We start from the raw sequence: 16,255 nt of genomic DNA, 5'->3' as shown, positions 1-16,255 counted from the left end.
ATTAATTTGGACCGCTCTGTCACTGAATCATCTGAGGTGATTTCTCAGTTAGTAACGACAAATACAGAACAAATAGCGCTGTTTTCACTAGTTGAACTTCACAACACGGCCCAGTGGATAACGGAACGAAAGCTTAAAGGAACTGCGTTTATTCCCGGTCACCATTATTAAACAGTGCTGCAACATCAAGTGAGAATAAGAGACACACCTCTTGCTAACTACAAATCACTCGATGATTAAACTAGTTTTAAATCGGATAAACAGCCTCAACATTCCCAACAAGACTAATGAGGAAAACATGAATTAATACAGTAAAATTTAAATATTAAGACTTTTAAATCCCAAACTCACCACACTAACACACAAACTTTTACCATGAATAAACTATAGTAAATTACCATGGTTTGTGGAAATGTGGAATATTTATATTGAAAACTATGTTATAGCCATTTATATTGCAATATATTTATTAGGTGGGTAGAGGAATATATAATTAATTTCTTTGTGAAGGTGTAGTTTGTACCTGTGTTTAGGTGTTTTTATAGACCTATAACATATCATAATATAATATCATTTGACAGTGGTAGTGAGTAGCCATGTATGGTTATACCTGTGGTTACCATGTCTCACTGTGATATTTTCATTTAAGCCTAATAATTAATAAAATAATTTTTAACAATAAGACCAGAGAGCTGGGTAATTGCATATTTACTAGTAAGAACTGAATTAGAGAGCTCTCTAATTTTAATTGTAATTGTTACTTGTAAAAAATTTAATTAATGAGTTCTCTATTTGTAATTGTTACTAGCAATAATTGAATTGTAAAAACTTTAATTCGAATTTTTATTCATTAAAAAAAATATATTGCAGAGCTCTGTAATTAAAAAAGAATGGAAGACATTGGAGACATATGACTAGTAAAAATGTGTTTGTAGAGCTTTCTAATTGTAGTTGTTACTACGATGAGTAACCCTGGGAAAGCTAATTTGGCTTGCCATAGACTGACCACAATCAACGGAATCAACAGAAATAGTGATTATGTAAATGATTACAGTGATGTTATTGTGAAGATGTCACAGTAAATGTATGCAATGACAGTTGAGTTGGAGCAGCATTCCTCAGGCTGTCTCACATAAGCATCTGCCTGATATGACTTTCCCCACACCCCCGCTGCTGCTTTTAACCATGATATATACAGTATGGGCGCCACCTACTGTATAACTGAACAACCTTTTTAGTAAAGAAATGCATCCAATATCCAAATGCAGAGCCACAGCGCCATATGTGACAGCAGCTTCAGGACAGCAGCACCAGGCCAACAGCATCAGACCATAGTTAGGTTGGAGATTATAACTTCATTAAAGGATTAGTTAACTTCTGAATTAAAATTTCCAGATAATTTTACTCATCACTGTAAGATTGAAAATATCTAAAGATATTTTAAAATGAAAAATTTACTTTACCGTTTCAACCCCCTCTCTCTTGCTACAAGGGAAGACATTTGGAAGACACAAATGTGTTGATAGTGATCAAGCCCTGTAGGCCAAGATGTGTGTACATCAGGGGTCTACAAATTGTCACACCTTTAGTACAGTGGGGGAAGTTTTAATCTTCTGATTGGTCAGTTTGAATGCCTCACATTTGGGTTTCAGTGACGTGGTAAGGGCTTTTCGTAGCTTGGCTTTTCTTGGGCACTCTCTGGCCCTCTCTTTCTCTCTTTCTCTTTCTCTTTCACTCTCTCTATCTCTCAGGTAACCTTTTACATACATGCTGGGTACGATTAATGGTATATGATTTTATCATCTCATACATCTATTTTGTAATTATTTTAAGTGTAACCATATTCGGCCTGAACACCTGTAGGAGGTCCAACCTTACATCACCATGTCATCCAAGATGTTCATGTCTTTCTTTCTTCAGTCAAAAAGAAATTAAGGTTTTTTGAGGAAAAGACAAGACCCATATTCCTCGTCTGGGATCGTGTAGAGCGCTTTGAAGCTGCATTGAAACTACAATTTGGACTTTCCACCCAGTGAACCCCACTGAACTTCATTATATGGAGAAAAATCCTGGAATGTTTTCCTCAAAAACCCTAATTTCTATTCGACTGAAGAAAGAAAGACACGAACATCTTGGATGACATGGGGGTGAGTAAATTAAAAAAAAAATAATAATTCTGAAGTGAACTAATCCTTTAAAGGGTTAGTTCACCCAAAAATGAAAATTCTGTTATTAATTACTGACCCTCATGCCATTCTACACCCATAAGACCTTCGTTAATCTTTGGAACACAAATTAAGATATTTTTGTTGAAATCCGATGGCTCAGTGAAGCCTCCATAGCCAGCAATGACATTTCCTCTCTCAAGATTTTTGGTGCGCCAAAAAAAACAAAATAACGATTTATATAGTGATGGCCGATTTCAAAACACTGCTTCAGGAAACTTCAGAGCATTATGAATTAGTGTGTCGAATCAGCGGTTCGGAGCACCAAAGTCACGTGATTTCAGCAATTTGGCGGTTTGACACGCAATCCGAATCATGATTCAACACAGAAGAATCATAACGTTCCGAAGCTTCATGAAGCAGTGTTTTGAAATCGGCCATCACTGTATAAGTCGTTATTTTGGCGCACCAAAAATATTCTTGTCGCTTTATAATATTAATATTGAGCCACTGTACTCACATGAACTGTTTTAAATGTGTTTTTGGTACATTAATGGATCTTTAGAGAGGAAATGTCATTGCTGGCTATGCAGGCCTCACTGAGCCATTGGATTTCAACAAAAATATCTTAATTTGTGTTCCGAAGATTAACAAAGGTCTTACGGGTGTTAAACGCATGAGGGTGAGTAATAAATGACAGAATTTTCATTTTTGGGTGAACCCTTTAAGGTCAGTGAACTAATCCTTTAAGGTTAAAAAGTGTTTTTTTGTTGTTGTTTTTTTTTTTTTATGTCTGATCGTTTCACTAGATAAGACACTTATTCCTCATCTGGGATCATGTAGAGCGCTTTGAAGCTGCATTGAAACTATAATTTGGACTTTCCACCCATTGTACCCCACTGAAGTCCACTATATGGAGAAAAATCCTGGAATGTTTTAAGGTTAGGGTTAGTGGTGGGATGGGATGGGGTTAGGCATTTGCTCAAGTGGAACTTATAGTTGTCACCATGAAATCAAACTTTTTTCATTTTTTTATGGAATACTGCAGTAGTTATTTGTTGATTTTATCCATGCACATAATTTTTATTACCTAATCTTTAATCAAAATACATTTCCCTGTCACTCACTTGAGATCACAGTAATAGCAAAAGTGGCAATCCAATTAATGACTGATGGCCAAAATCCAGTCCCGCCCTACAGATAACTGATATCATTAGCATATCTTAGCAATTAGACAGTACATCTATGAGAACAATATGATTAATGTTTACAGACGATTACTTTCATTCTTAATGCACAGAGGACACAACAGTGACAGTAAACATGAATGATTACCACTGGACAAGCATTAGAGTCAGTTCCTCTCCATCTGGCTATCATATCACATTAAGCATCAGCTTGCCTGTTACATAAATAGCAATGCTAAAAAGCAAATATGCAATATATGGTGTTGAGCATGTCATAAATTTAAACACATAACATACATAATACATTTGGACTAATGTTCTTTTGCTACCTACATTTATTTGATATATTATAGCAGTTCAACTTGTAAGTTATAACTGATTTAAATTTAAATCCCTGATATCAAGGTGATATAAAATATTTGTGTGTATATAGCTTGTCATAAATTTAACACAAGGCAATGTTTGTTTAATAATAATAATAATAATAATTTATGTTCATAGTCCAGCATTTATTTAATGACAACTTCTTAGTTGCCTTATGTTTTCTTGGAACTGATTTCTAATAAGGCTATCATATGCTTTCCTTACTGTGGATGGACAGCTTCTATATACAGTAATTAAAACTGTAATGCCTGTCCATATTTAGTGCCTGCTTAGTGTGCAAGTTCAACTCAATATAAGTGTAGGGGAGAGCATGATCTGCCCTATAGGAGACTAGAGGAGCTCCTGTTGGTGGTAAGTTGCTTTGCAATTTATATTGGCACACAATGAAATTGTTATAAAAATTCATTTCAAAACTGAAGTGAAAGCAGATCATCTGTAGTTTCCTCTTTAGTTTGTAATAAAACAGCATCAATTTAAATTATCTGGTGTTTATAAAATCATCACTTATCATCAAATGTTAAATGTAAATGAATTGTTTTGCAGGGCTGAAGTAATTTCATCTGGTTTCAAGTCAAGGGGAAGGTAGGTGGATTTTCCTTACACTTCTTGTGTTGATCAGTGTGATTTCATCTGTGTGTGTTTATATAGCCCATTATTGTATGCCAGGTGAGTCTTTGTTTTTGATATCTTGGTTAAGAGTTTTGTGTGATTTAAAATCAAAATTTCATGGCACAGAACAAGGATTTAAGATTATTCATAAATGTGTTCCTCTGTGTAGATTTATGTTGTTATGGGGGTATTAAATAGTTAAAAAGGTACTGAACATCTTTAAGATTCACGTCATATAAGCATTTAAAGAGACATTGCTATATGACTAGTATTGTGACAAACAAAAATAAGCAAATTTAAATTTGCTGGCAAGATATCAGAAGATATGGAGAATTAAAATATAGGCACAAAATATTTTTGAATTTTGTGTTTGCTGACGATTTAATTTTATTAATTAAAACACTGCAATTTCACTTTCCAATTTCCAGTAAGTCGCCACCATGAGTACGGACGCGGAGATGGCCGTTTATGGCAAGGCTGCCATTTACCTTCGTAAGCCTGAGAAAGAGAGAATCGAGGCTCAGAACAAACCATTTGATGCCAAGACTGCCTGCTATGTGGCTGATGTCAAAGAGTTGTACCTCAAGGGAACAATCAAGAGCAAAGATGGTGGCAAAGTCACAGTTGTTTTGCTTGACACTAAGGAGGTGAGTTTTAATTTCCATTTCATGTTAGATGCTCATTAAATTGCTTATTATAATGTTTTCTTTTAAATCTAATTTATCAAATTTCTAGGAGAGAGTTGCTAAGGAGGAAGATGTCTACCCAATGAATCCTCCCAAGTTTGACAAGATTGAGGACATGGCCATGATGACCCATCTCAATGAAGCCTCTGTGCTGTATAACCTCAAAGAGCGTTATGCTGCATGGATGATCTACGTAGGTTCTAAAACAACATAAAACAGCATTGAAATTCATTTTGTCTGTGGTGTTGAAATCTAACCACTTCTCGGCTTCTTTTTAGACCTACTCTGGGCTCTTCTGTGCAACTGTGAACCCCTACAAGTGGCTCCCAGTGTATGATGCAGAAGTGGTGGCTGCCTACAGAGGCAAAAAGCGTATGGAGGCCCCACCCCACATCTTCTCTGTCTCTGACAACGCCTTTCAGTTCATGTTGACTGGTAAGACATTATTTCTGAGATATGAATTATATATGTTGAAATTCACATTCTTAGGCCTGGTTTCACAGACAGGGCTTAGCCTAAGCCAGGATTAGGCATTTAATATAGGGCATTTAGTTCAATAAGGGCATTTAAGTAGCTTTTATAATCTTTAGAGAAAAAAAACAAAAACATTGTTGGTGTGTATCTTTAGACAAAACAATGGCACTGAAATATTTTAAGATATGTCCGTACAAGTTGCTTTCAGTTATAACAGCTCAAACATGCATTTTAGTCTAGGACTAGCTAAAGCTGTCTGTGAAACCGAGGATAGTTTTTTATAAAACAATTGCTAAAACATTATTATCTTTGAATTAACAGACAGAGAGAACCAGTCTGTCCTGATTACGTATGTATCAAGCTTACTATTGGAGTTGTTGAGAACAGTTATATTTTTCTCTTATGTAACTTCCTCATGTCTAATCATCTTCTGTTTTCTAATCTCTCATAAACCAGTGGAGAATCTGGTGCTGGAAAGACTGTGAACACCAAACGTGTCATCCAGTACTTTGCCACAATTGCAGTGGGAGGTGGTGAAAAGAAGAAAGAGCAGACTCCCGGCAAAATGCAGGTACATGAGATATAAAACTGTCAAATATATTATTATGAAAGATATAGTTCAAATTCATAACAATCATCTCCCACAATATATGATATGTGAATTTGTGAAATGCCTGAAAACAGTGTTTAGACATTAAACAAAATAACTGAAAACCCTTCAAACATCACAGGGCTCTCTTGAGGACCAGATCATTGCTGCCAACCCTCTGCTTGAGGCTTATGGTAATGCCAAGACTGTGAGAAATGACAACTCCTCTCGTTTTGTAAGTATATATATATTTATATTTATACAGAATTGTTTATAAAGACATTATTTATGTATCATTCTATTTTGTTTTAAACAGGGTAAATTTATCAGAATTCACTTCGGTACAACTGGAAAACTGGCTAGTGCTGACATTGAGACATGTAGGTGGACACGATTTCATTGATCCATCCTGCACATTTGTCTTTGTCTGTCACTCTTCAGATGATTGTGACTCAAGTACATTCTCTCAACAGATCTGCTGGAGAAGTCTAGAGTGACATTCCAGCTTCCAGATGAGAGAGGCTACCACATCTTCTACCAGATGATGACCAACCATAAGCCTGAGCTGATTGGTAGGTGCACATTTTACATTCAGTGTTTCAATGCCAGATAATATTGTAAGATACTCTTTCAAAAAATCTGTGTATTTTACAGAAATGACGCTCATCACCACCAACCCCTATGACTTCCCCATGTGCAGTCAGGGTCAGATCACAGTGGCCAGCATTGATGATAAAGAGGAGCTGGTTGCTACTGATGTGAGTCATTGCTGTTTGAATATTGTCATATTGTATATTTATATATGGCAGATCCTAAAGCTCTTTCTTCTCTGTAATTTTCAGACTGCTATTGACATTCTGGGCTTTAGTAATGAGGAGAAAATGGGCATCTACAAGTTCACTGGAGCTGTGCTTCATCATGGTAACATGAAGTTCAAGCAGAAGCAGCGTGAGGAGCAGGCTGAGCCTGACGGCACAGAGGGTGAGACTAAACACTACTAATGTGTGTCATAACATGCAGTGCTTTTGTTAAGAGATTTTTTTTTTTTTTTTTTTTTCGTAAACTAAAGGGTTATTTTTGATTTCAGGGCCAGAAAAGGGATGATTGTTTTGTAACTTTTTAAATTGCAGAGGCTGACAAAGTTGCCTACCTTCTGGGTTTGAACTCTGCTGATATGCTGAAAGCTTTGTGCTACCCCAGAGTCAAGGTTGGAAATGAGTTTGTGACGAAAGGCCAGACCGTGCCACAGGTATATACTGACATATTTCCAGCATGTCAACCAGAAAATCAAGAGTGCATCTGAAGTTCTTCATAAAATATCCACACTATTCTACAGGTGTACAACTCTGTTAGTGCCTTGGCCAAATCTATCTATGAGAGGATGTTCTTGTGGATGGTCGTTCGTATCAACCAGATGTTGGACACAAAACAACAAAGAAACTTCTTCATTGGTGTGCTGGATATTGCTGGCTTTGAGATCTTTGATGTAAGAATTGTATCTCCTTTTTGATGGCACATTGAGTGATATTCAGTAGTAAATGGTTATTTCTTCCTCCAGTTCAACAGCATGGAGCAGCTGTGCATCAACTTCACCAATGAGAAACTGCAACAGTTTTTCAACCACCACATGTTTGTGCTGGAACAAGAGGAGTACAAGAAGGAGGGCATTGTTTGGGAGTTCATTGACTTTGGCATGGACTTGGCTGCTTGCATTGAGCTCATTGAGAAGGTTTTTACTGGTTTATGAACTTATTCAATTCCAATTTCCATGCTTGAACTCTTAAAATTGTAGTAATTAAACAACATTCTTTTTTAAACAGCCCATGGGTATCTTCTCCATCCTTGAAGAGGAGTGCATGTTCCCCAAGGCTACAGACACTTCCTTTAAGAACAAGCTGTATGATCAGCATCTTGGCAAGTGCAATGCTTTCCAGAAACCAAAGCCTGCCAAAGGCAAGGCTGAAGCCCACTTCTCCCTGGTTCACTATGCCGGAACTGTGGACTACAACATTGTTGGCTGGCTGGACAAGAACAAGGATCCATTGAATGAATCTGTTGTGCAGCTTTACCAGAAGTCTTCTGTCAAACTGCTGGCTACTCTCTACCCACCTGTTGTTGAGGGTAAAGAAAAACTGAAGTGTGGATTATGTGTATTTAAATGTATATGTACATAATTGTATATTTAAAGGCACAGTACATAACGTTTGGTGCTCTAGCTAAAAATAAACAAAACTGCATGTGGAAGAAGCCTGAGCATTGTAGCCAGAGCTACTTTTCTCTGTTCATAATATAAACACTTATTATAGGTTTACCGTAGTGATTCAGGATAAGACAAAAACACGATTTGAAAGAAGGATTCATGATGTACTCACTATATACATTTTGTACATTTCGAACAAAAAAGTTACATAGTGTTCCTTTTAAATTTAACCAAACATTGTTTCAGTTTTGCACTCTTTGCTTGTTATTACGATATGTGTTCCTTTGTATTTTTATCTGAATAGAGACTGGTGGCGGCAAGAAGGGAGGCAAGAAGAAGGGTGGCTCCATGCAGACTGTGTCTTCTCAGTTCAGAGTATGTCTTTGAGACCAAATAATATGAATAATAATGCAGCTGAAAGGACAGAGACTGTACATGAGTTTGCCTGACACTAGATCAGAGAAATAATACATCAACAACTGAAAGAATGTAACTAAGAAAGGTGAATCTTTTTATGATTAAACAGGAGAACTTGGGCAAGCTCATGACCAACTTGAGGAGCACTCACCCTCACTTTGTGCGTTGTCTGATTCCCAATGAGTCCAAGACTCCAGGTAATGTAATAAAGGGATCACAGATATTCTCATATTAACATAATATTTAATGTTAATGTATATAATAATGAAAATGTTAATTTACCAAGCTCATGATGTAAACTGATCATTATAGGTCTCATGGAGAACTTCCTGGTTATCCACCAGCTGAGGTGTAATGGTGTACTGGAGGGTATCAGAATCTGCAGAAAGGGCTTCCCCAGCAGAATCCTCTATGGTGACTTCAAGCAGAGGTAAATGGGACCACACTAATGGTCTTTATTAGAAGATATGAAGCATTTTGTTAAATCTTCAAATCCTCCACAGATACAAGGTGCTGAATGCCAGTGTTATCCCAGAGGGACAGTTTATTGATAACAAGAAGGCCTGTGAGAAACTCCTGGGATCCATCGACGTTCCTCATGATGAGTACAGATTTGGACACACAAAGGTTCACATTCAGCTTTGCAACTTTCAAAGATTCAGCATGATCATTCTATACAGGTAAATCAATATTTTTTTATTAACTGTTTTACATTAATTCAGGTGTTCTTCAAAGCTGGTCTTCTGGGTACTCTTGAGGAGATGCGTGATGAGAAACTGGCTGCTCTGGTCACAATGACTCAGGCTGCCTGCCGTGGATTCCTGATGAGGAGGGAGTTTGTGAAGATGATGGAAAGAAGGTGAGTATTGTCATGAAGAAAAAAAAAAGATGACATCAATGATGACAGCGCTTATGCCATGATTATGCCATTTAATGATAAATTATTCACAGGGAGTCCATTTACACCATCCAATACAACATCCGCTCATTCATGAATGTCAAACACTGGCCATGGATGAAGGTTTATTACAAGATTAAGCCTCTTCTGAAGAGTGCAGAGACTGAGAAGGAGCTGGCAACCATGAAAGAGGACTTTGCAAAATGCAAAGAAGATCTTGCCAAGGCTGAAGCCAAAAAGAAGGAACTTGAAGAGAAGATGGTATCACTGCTGCAAGAGAAAAATGATCTGCAGCTGCAAGTAGCATCTGTGAGTATTTTTACTTGAATTAACTGAATGTTAGTTCCATTATACTGAGCAATGTGTTTTCCAGTGATATAGTGACCTCCTTTCCTAACAGGAAGCTGAGAATCTCTCAGACGCTGAGGAGAGGTGTGAGGGTCTGATCAAGAGCAAAATCCAGCTTGAAGCTAAACTCAAAGAGACAACTGAGAGGCTGGAGGATGAGGAAGAAATCAATGCTGAACTGACAGCCAAGAAGAGGAAACTGGAGGATGAGTGCTCTGAGCTGAAGAAAGACATTGATGACCTGGAGCTCACCTTGGCTAAAGTGGAGAAGGAAAAACATGCCACTGAGAATAAGGTTTGAGATTGAGTTGGTTTAAGATTAGATTTAATCTCTTATACGATATTAATTGATTATATGAATTGTAAATAAATAGATAAATAAATAAGCTCATCTGAAACAAAAAAATCATACAGGTCAAGAACTTGACTGAGGAAATGGCAGCTCAGGATGAGAGCATTGCCAAGCTTACGAAAGAGAAGAAAGCCCTCCAAGAGGCACATCAGCAGACACTGGATGATCTCCAGGCCGAGGAGGACAAAGTTAACACCCTGACCAAATCCAAGACAAAACTTGAGCAGCAAGTTGATGATGTGAGTTTCTAGTTCTAGTTTCTAGTTAAACATTATTTTGTTAAACAAACTACTTTTTTGTTTTGATCAAAAATTATACATTTATATATCATTGTCCTGTAGCTTGAAGGTTCCCTTGAACAAGAGAAGAAGCTCCGCATGGATCTTGAGAGAGCGAAGAGAAAGCTTGAAGGAGACCTGAAATTAGCCCAAGAGTCCATCATGGACCTGGAGAATGACAAACAGCAATCTGAGGAGAAAATAAAAAAGTAATTCAAAAATAAAATCTTTTATTGAAAAAAAATAATGAAAATGTGTAATATTTTTACAAACTCCTTATTGTTAAACACCAACAGGAAAGACTTTGAAATAAGCCAGCTGCTCAGCAAGATAGAAGATGAACAATCTTTGGGTGCTCAACTCCAAAAGAAGATCAAGGAGCTTCAGGTATATTTTTTTTTAGATTTTTTAAAATGCTGTTAAAGGCAAAGGTAAAATAAAGACTAATAAAATTTCATGAATTACTTGCCAACGTAGGCTCGCATTGAGGAACTGGAGGAAGAGATCGAGGCTGAGCGTGCTGCTCGTGCCAAGGTTGAGAAGCAGAGAGCTGATCTCTCCAGGGAACTTGAGGAGATCAGTGAGAGGCTTGAGGAGGCTGGAGGAGCCACTGCTGCTCAGATCGAGATGAATAAGAAGCGTGAAGCTGAATTCCAGAAGCTGCGTCGTGATCTTGAAGAATCCACCCTCCAGCATGAAGCTACAGCTGCTGCCCTACGCAAGAAGCAGGCAGACAGTGTGGCCGAGCTTGGAGAGCAAATCGACAACCTGCAGCGTGTCAAGCAGAAGCTTGAGAAGGAGAAGAGCGAATACAAAATGGAGATTGATGATCTTTCCAGCAACATGGAAGCTGTTGCCAAAGCAAAGGTTGGGAATCTTATTTGTAAAGAATGTATATCATGTGTTGAATTTTTATGTCTAATAACTTTGGTGTTTACAGGCTAATCTTGAGAAGATGTGCCGCACCCTTGAGGACCAACTTAGTGAAATAAAATCCAAGAATGATGAGAACCTTCGCCAGATGAATGACCTCAGCGCTCAAAGAGCAAGACTTCAAACTGAAAATGGTATCTAATAACAATCATGAAGAAATGTATTAGTATTTCAAAATTAATTGAGTATGGTGTATTGAGATTATTCAGCACTGGATTTCTAACATAGACTAACATAGATTTATTAGTGAAAACACATTTAAATGTTGATTTCTAAAAAGAGTTTTGGAATCAACTGATAGAGACATAGCACAATCTGACACAGTGAATCTAAATCTATACAGGTGAATTTGGCCGTCAGCTGGAGGAGAAGGAAGCTCTAGTTTCTCAGCTCACCAGAGGCAAACAAGCTTTCACTCAGCAGATTGAGGAGCTTAAGAGGCAGATTGAAGAGGAGGTTAAGGTAATACAGCATAATCAATACACATACTTGTCAATTAATGTACTGTACAGACAAGCTAATATTATGTGACTTTGTCTCCTAGGCTAAGAACGCACTGGCCCATGCTGTACAATCAGCCCGTCATGACTGCGACCTGCTCCGTGAGCAGTTTGAGGAAGAGCAGGAGGCAAAGGCTGAACTGCAGCGGGGAATGTCAAAGGCCAACAGTGAGGTTGCTCAATGGAGAACCAAATATGAAACTGATGCCATTCAGCGCACTGAGGAGCTTGAAGAGTCCAAGTATGAATCTCAGTGATATTATGTGTTAATAATTTGTGCAATTGCATGCATTTTGCATCCATCTGACTGATGGTTACAAAATGCCTTCCAGGAAGAAGCTGGCTCAACGTCTACAAGAGGCAGAGGAACAAATTGAGGCAGTGAACTCCAAATGTGCGTCTCTGGAGAAGACCAAACAGAGACTCCAGGGTGAGGTGGAGGACCTCATGATTGATGTGGAGAGAGCCAATGCTTTGGCTGCTAACCTTGACAAGAAGCAGAGGAATTTTGACAAGGTAACAAAAATTGAGTCTTTCTGTGATATTATTCAAGAGTGATATATCCTAAAAGTAGTCTGGGCTTTGTTCAGCATGCTACAAGTTAAATTAACCTGCTCCTGAAATATCTTGACCAAAGGTCCTGGCAGAATGGAAGCAGAAATATGAGGAAGGTCAGGCAGAACTGGAAGGTGCCCAGAAAGAGGCTCGTTCACTCAGTACTGAGCTGTTCAAGATGAAGAACTCCTATGAGGAGAGTCTGGACCAGCTGGAGACCCTCAAGAGAGAGAACAAGAATCTGCAGCGTAAGAATGAAACCGTTACATTGAAAAAAAGTTCCATGTTCCAGTTGTAATGAGCATTAAATGGGAAACACATGATTAATGTGTGAATGTTCATAATAGTAAAGATTATTTTTTTTTTTCTAATAGAGGAGATTTCAGATCTGACAGAGCAGTTAGGCGAGACTGGTAAGAGCATCCATGAGCTGGAAAAGGCCAAGAAGACAGTGGAGACTGAGAAGGCAGAAATTCAGACCGCCCTGGAGGAGGCTGAAGTAAGTATCTGGAGATCAATATGGAATTCTTGTTAGAACAGTAGGTTAGTTGTGTATATTATACTGTCTTTATTTATGTAGCGCCGTGGTCCTGTGAGGCACCACATTTCGTTCCACTGTATTTCACCACATACACAGCGGAATGACAATAAATCTGAACTTGACTTGACTGATACTGTGGTCTTAATACATGTCATTCTGATATTTAAATGTAGTTTTTATATTTCATAGGGCACCCTGGAGCATGAGGAGTCCAAGATTCTTCGTGTCCAGCTTGAGCTAAACCAGGTCAAAAGTGAGATTGACAGGAAGCTTGCAGAGAAGGATGAGGAGATGGAGCAGATCAAGAGGAACAGCCAGAGAATCATTGAATCCATGCAGGGCACTCTGGACTCTGAAGTTAGGAGCAGGAATGATGCTCTGAGAATCAAGAAGAAGATGGAGGGAGACCTTAATGAGATGGAGATTCAGCTGAGCCATGCCAATCGCCAGGCTGCTGAGGCCCAGAAACAGCTCAGGAACGTTCAGGGACAACTCAAGGTATGTAACTTCTTTTTGACTTTGGGGTGCATTAGTATGTTTGTATAATCTAACTTTTGTTAGGTTAAGGTCACCAGAATGCACACTGAAAGCTTTTTCTAAAGTTATTGTTTATGTTCAGGATGCCCAACTGCACCTTGATGATGCTGTGAGAGGACAGGAAGACATGAAGGAGCAGGTGGCCATGGTGGAGCGCAGAAACACTCTGATGCAGTCTGAGATTGAGGAGTTGAGAGCTGCTCTAGAGCAGACAGAGAGAAGCCGCAAAGTGGCTGAACAAGAGCTGGTGGACGCCAGTGAGCGTGTTGGGCTGCTGCACTCTCAGGTACGTGCACTTTGTTTTATAATGAAATTAAGGAAATTAAGAAAATCATTTAAAATGTTCAAAATGTTGCTTTCCATTTTGTAGAACACAAGTCTCCTGAACACCAAGAAGAAGCTTGAGGCTGACCTTGTTCAGATCCAGAGTGAAGTTGATGACACTGTACAGGAAGCCAGAAATGCAGAGGAGAAGGCCAAGAAGGCCATCACTGATGTGAGCAACAGTAGCTGACAAATGTTTCAAAAGATGCTTGAATACTTGAAAAACTTGATCCAATCAATTTCTGTGTTCATGCGAAAGGCTGCAATGATGGCAGAAGAGCTGAAGAAGGAGCAGGACACCAGTGCTCACCTTGAAAGGATGAAGAAAAATCTAGAGGTGACAGTGAAGGATCTGCAGCACCGTCTGGATGAGGCTGAGAATCTGGCCATGAAGGGAGGAAAGAAACAACTCCAGAAGTTGGAGTCAAGAGTAAGACTGCCTTTATTCTGATGCTCGCCTTAATTTTGATGTTCATAGTCTTGATGGGGATGGTACGAAGTGTCTAAACATCTCTAAACATTTTATTGGAGTAAAATTAGTTTAATAATATCTCCCACTTACTGTAGGTCCGTGAGCTTGAGGCTGAAGTTGAGGCAGAGCAGAGACGTGGAGCCGATGCTGTTAAAGGTGTCCGCAAATATGAGAGGAGAGTCAAGGAGCTCACCTACCAGGTAAAAAATGTCTAGTAAAATTCAGCCTTTATTAATCAGGTTTTGTTCTAGTCTGATCCATGTTCATTATCTGCAGACTGAGGAGGATAAGAAGAACCTCAACAGACTGCAGGATCTGGTTGACAAGCTTCAGCTGAAGGTCAAGGCTTACAAGAGACAGTCTGAAGAAGCTGTGAGTACCTCATTTAAGAAATATAAACTCTTTATGAACATTTCATCATTTATACTTTATATAATTGTCTATGACTTTGCAGGAGGAACAAGCAAACACTCACCTGTCCAAGTTGAGGAAGGTGCAGCATGAGCTGGAAGAAGCTGAGGAGCGTGCTGACATTGCTGAGTCTCAGGTCAACAAGCTCAGAGCCAAGAGCCGTGACGCTGGAAAGGTTGTTTATATTATATTATAATATATTCTTATTTTTACAGTTTTTGATGTTCAATATTATTTTTAATTCAGTTTGTTTAAACACAGAATTGGGTATTTACTTTCAATTTGTCCTTATTTTATGCTATATCAAAAAAAATTTTTTTTTGTTTGTTTTTTTTAGGCCAAGGAGGCAGAGTGAAACTCTTCATCTTACACCATTTTGATGTCTTTAAAAATCTAAAAAATAACACTAAATAAACTTTCATGCAGCAACTTCCTTTGGAATTCTGATTTCCTTCCATTCATTGCTGGACAGCACACAATATTAAGTTTAATACTAACGAACAAAAACACTACCTGGCTAATTTGCATTTAGGCATTTAGCCTATTGCCCTTAAGATAGTTATGAGTATATATCCATCCATCATTCCGTATATTTTCTAAACCCTTGTCCTATGAAGGGTCATGGGCCACAAAGCCCAGCTAACTGAAAAGACCTTGAAAGTGGTAACAAGGTAAACTTAGTTTTGCAAGTATGATTGTGAAAAGCTAAGCTAATAAAGATGATGTAATATATATATATATATATATATATATATATATATATATATATATATATATATATATATAAATTTTCTAGCGGTCAAGTTTAGATTTTTTTATCTTTTGGTAATAAGGTACTTTGAGAGACTTGATAAATATGGGCCCTGAGATATATTACTCATAAGAATTTCTAAGGGTACCATTAATTGTGTACAATATCTATTAGAGAAAAACATTTATTTCATGATGAAATTTACCCCCAATTTTAAATTCTTATACTTTAATGAAAATAAAAGATTTAAAGGATTAATGATGTACATTTATTTTCACAGGCTTTTTTGTTCATATTTATCAAGGGTACCAGCAATTTTGTCCACATCTGTTCTTCAGTATTTAGTTTTTCGGAATCACACATACACACATTTGAGAAATGATCTTAAATCAAATTCTAGCTCATTCTCGGGATCATTTATGCAAACACAGGGACCTGGTGCTCAGTCACCTCAGCCAGTTGGGCCTTCAGGTCAACTGGGAAAAGAGCGAACTCTCCCCTGTGCAGAGGATCTCTTTTCTCGGTATGGAGTTGGATTCGATCAAACAGACAGCACGCCTCACAGAGGAACGTGCTCAGTTGGTGTTGAACTGCTTGAATACGTTCAAAGGCAGGACAGCGGCCCCACTGAAATTCTTTCAGAG

At 38.1% G+C, this 16,255-nt stretch overlaps 1 protein-coding gene across 1 annotated transcript; it reads left to right on the top strand.

Moving 5' to 3' along the window:
* The first annotated feature begins 4,785 nt into the window (after positions 1-4,785).
* Positions 4,786-15,234, top strand: LOC137035046 (myosin heavy chain, fast skeletal muscle-like). The gene is made up of 39 exons (XM_067408291.1): positions 4,786-4,992; positions 5,081-5,224; positions 5,310-5,466; positions 5,827-5,854; positions 5,962-6,076; positions 6,237-6,329; positions 6,411-6,474; positions 6,568-6,666; positions 6,749-6,852; positions 6,937-7,075; positions 7,225-7,343; positions 7,431-7,580; positions 7,653-7,823; positions 7,915-8,215; positions 8,599-8,669; positions 8,821-8,908; positions 9,024-9,141; positions 9,215-9,338; positions 9,434-9,570; positions 9,663-9,918; positions 10,010-10,252; positions 10,372-10,548; positions 10,651-10,796; positions 10,884-10,974; positions 11,065-11,454; positions 11,528-11,654; positions 11,864-11,982; positions 12,065-12,261; positions 12,353-12,536; positions 12,658-12,823; positions 12,950-13,074; positions 13,306-13,614; positions 13,736-13,939; positions 14,024-14,149; positions 14,237-14,407; positions 14,545-14,649; positions 14,726-14,821; positions 14,904-15,035; positions 15,198-15,234. The coding sequence occupies exons 1-39, from the start codon at positions 4,786-4,788 to the stop codon at positions 15,213-15,215; spliced, it is 5,811 nt and encodes a 1,936-aa protein (XP_067264392.1). The 3' UTR covers positions 15,216-15,234.
* The last annotated feature ends 1,021 nt before the right edge of the window (positions 15,235-16,255 follow it).

The sequence above is a fragment of the Chanodichthys erythropterus genome, chromosome 13 (assembly GCF_024489055.1).
Source record: "Chanodichthys erythropterus isolate Z2021 chromosome 13, ASM2448905v1, whole genome shotgun sequence".
In the NCBI taxonomy this organism is placed as follows: domain Eukaryota; kingdom Metazoa; phylum Chordata; class Actinopteri; order Cypriniformes; family Xenocyprididae; genus Chanodichthys; species Chanodichthys erythropterus.
Note: the sequence above shows the minus strand (reverse complement) of the source record. Positions and strands in the feature narration are given on the sequence as shown.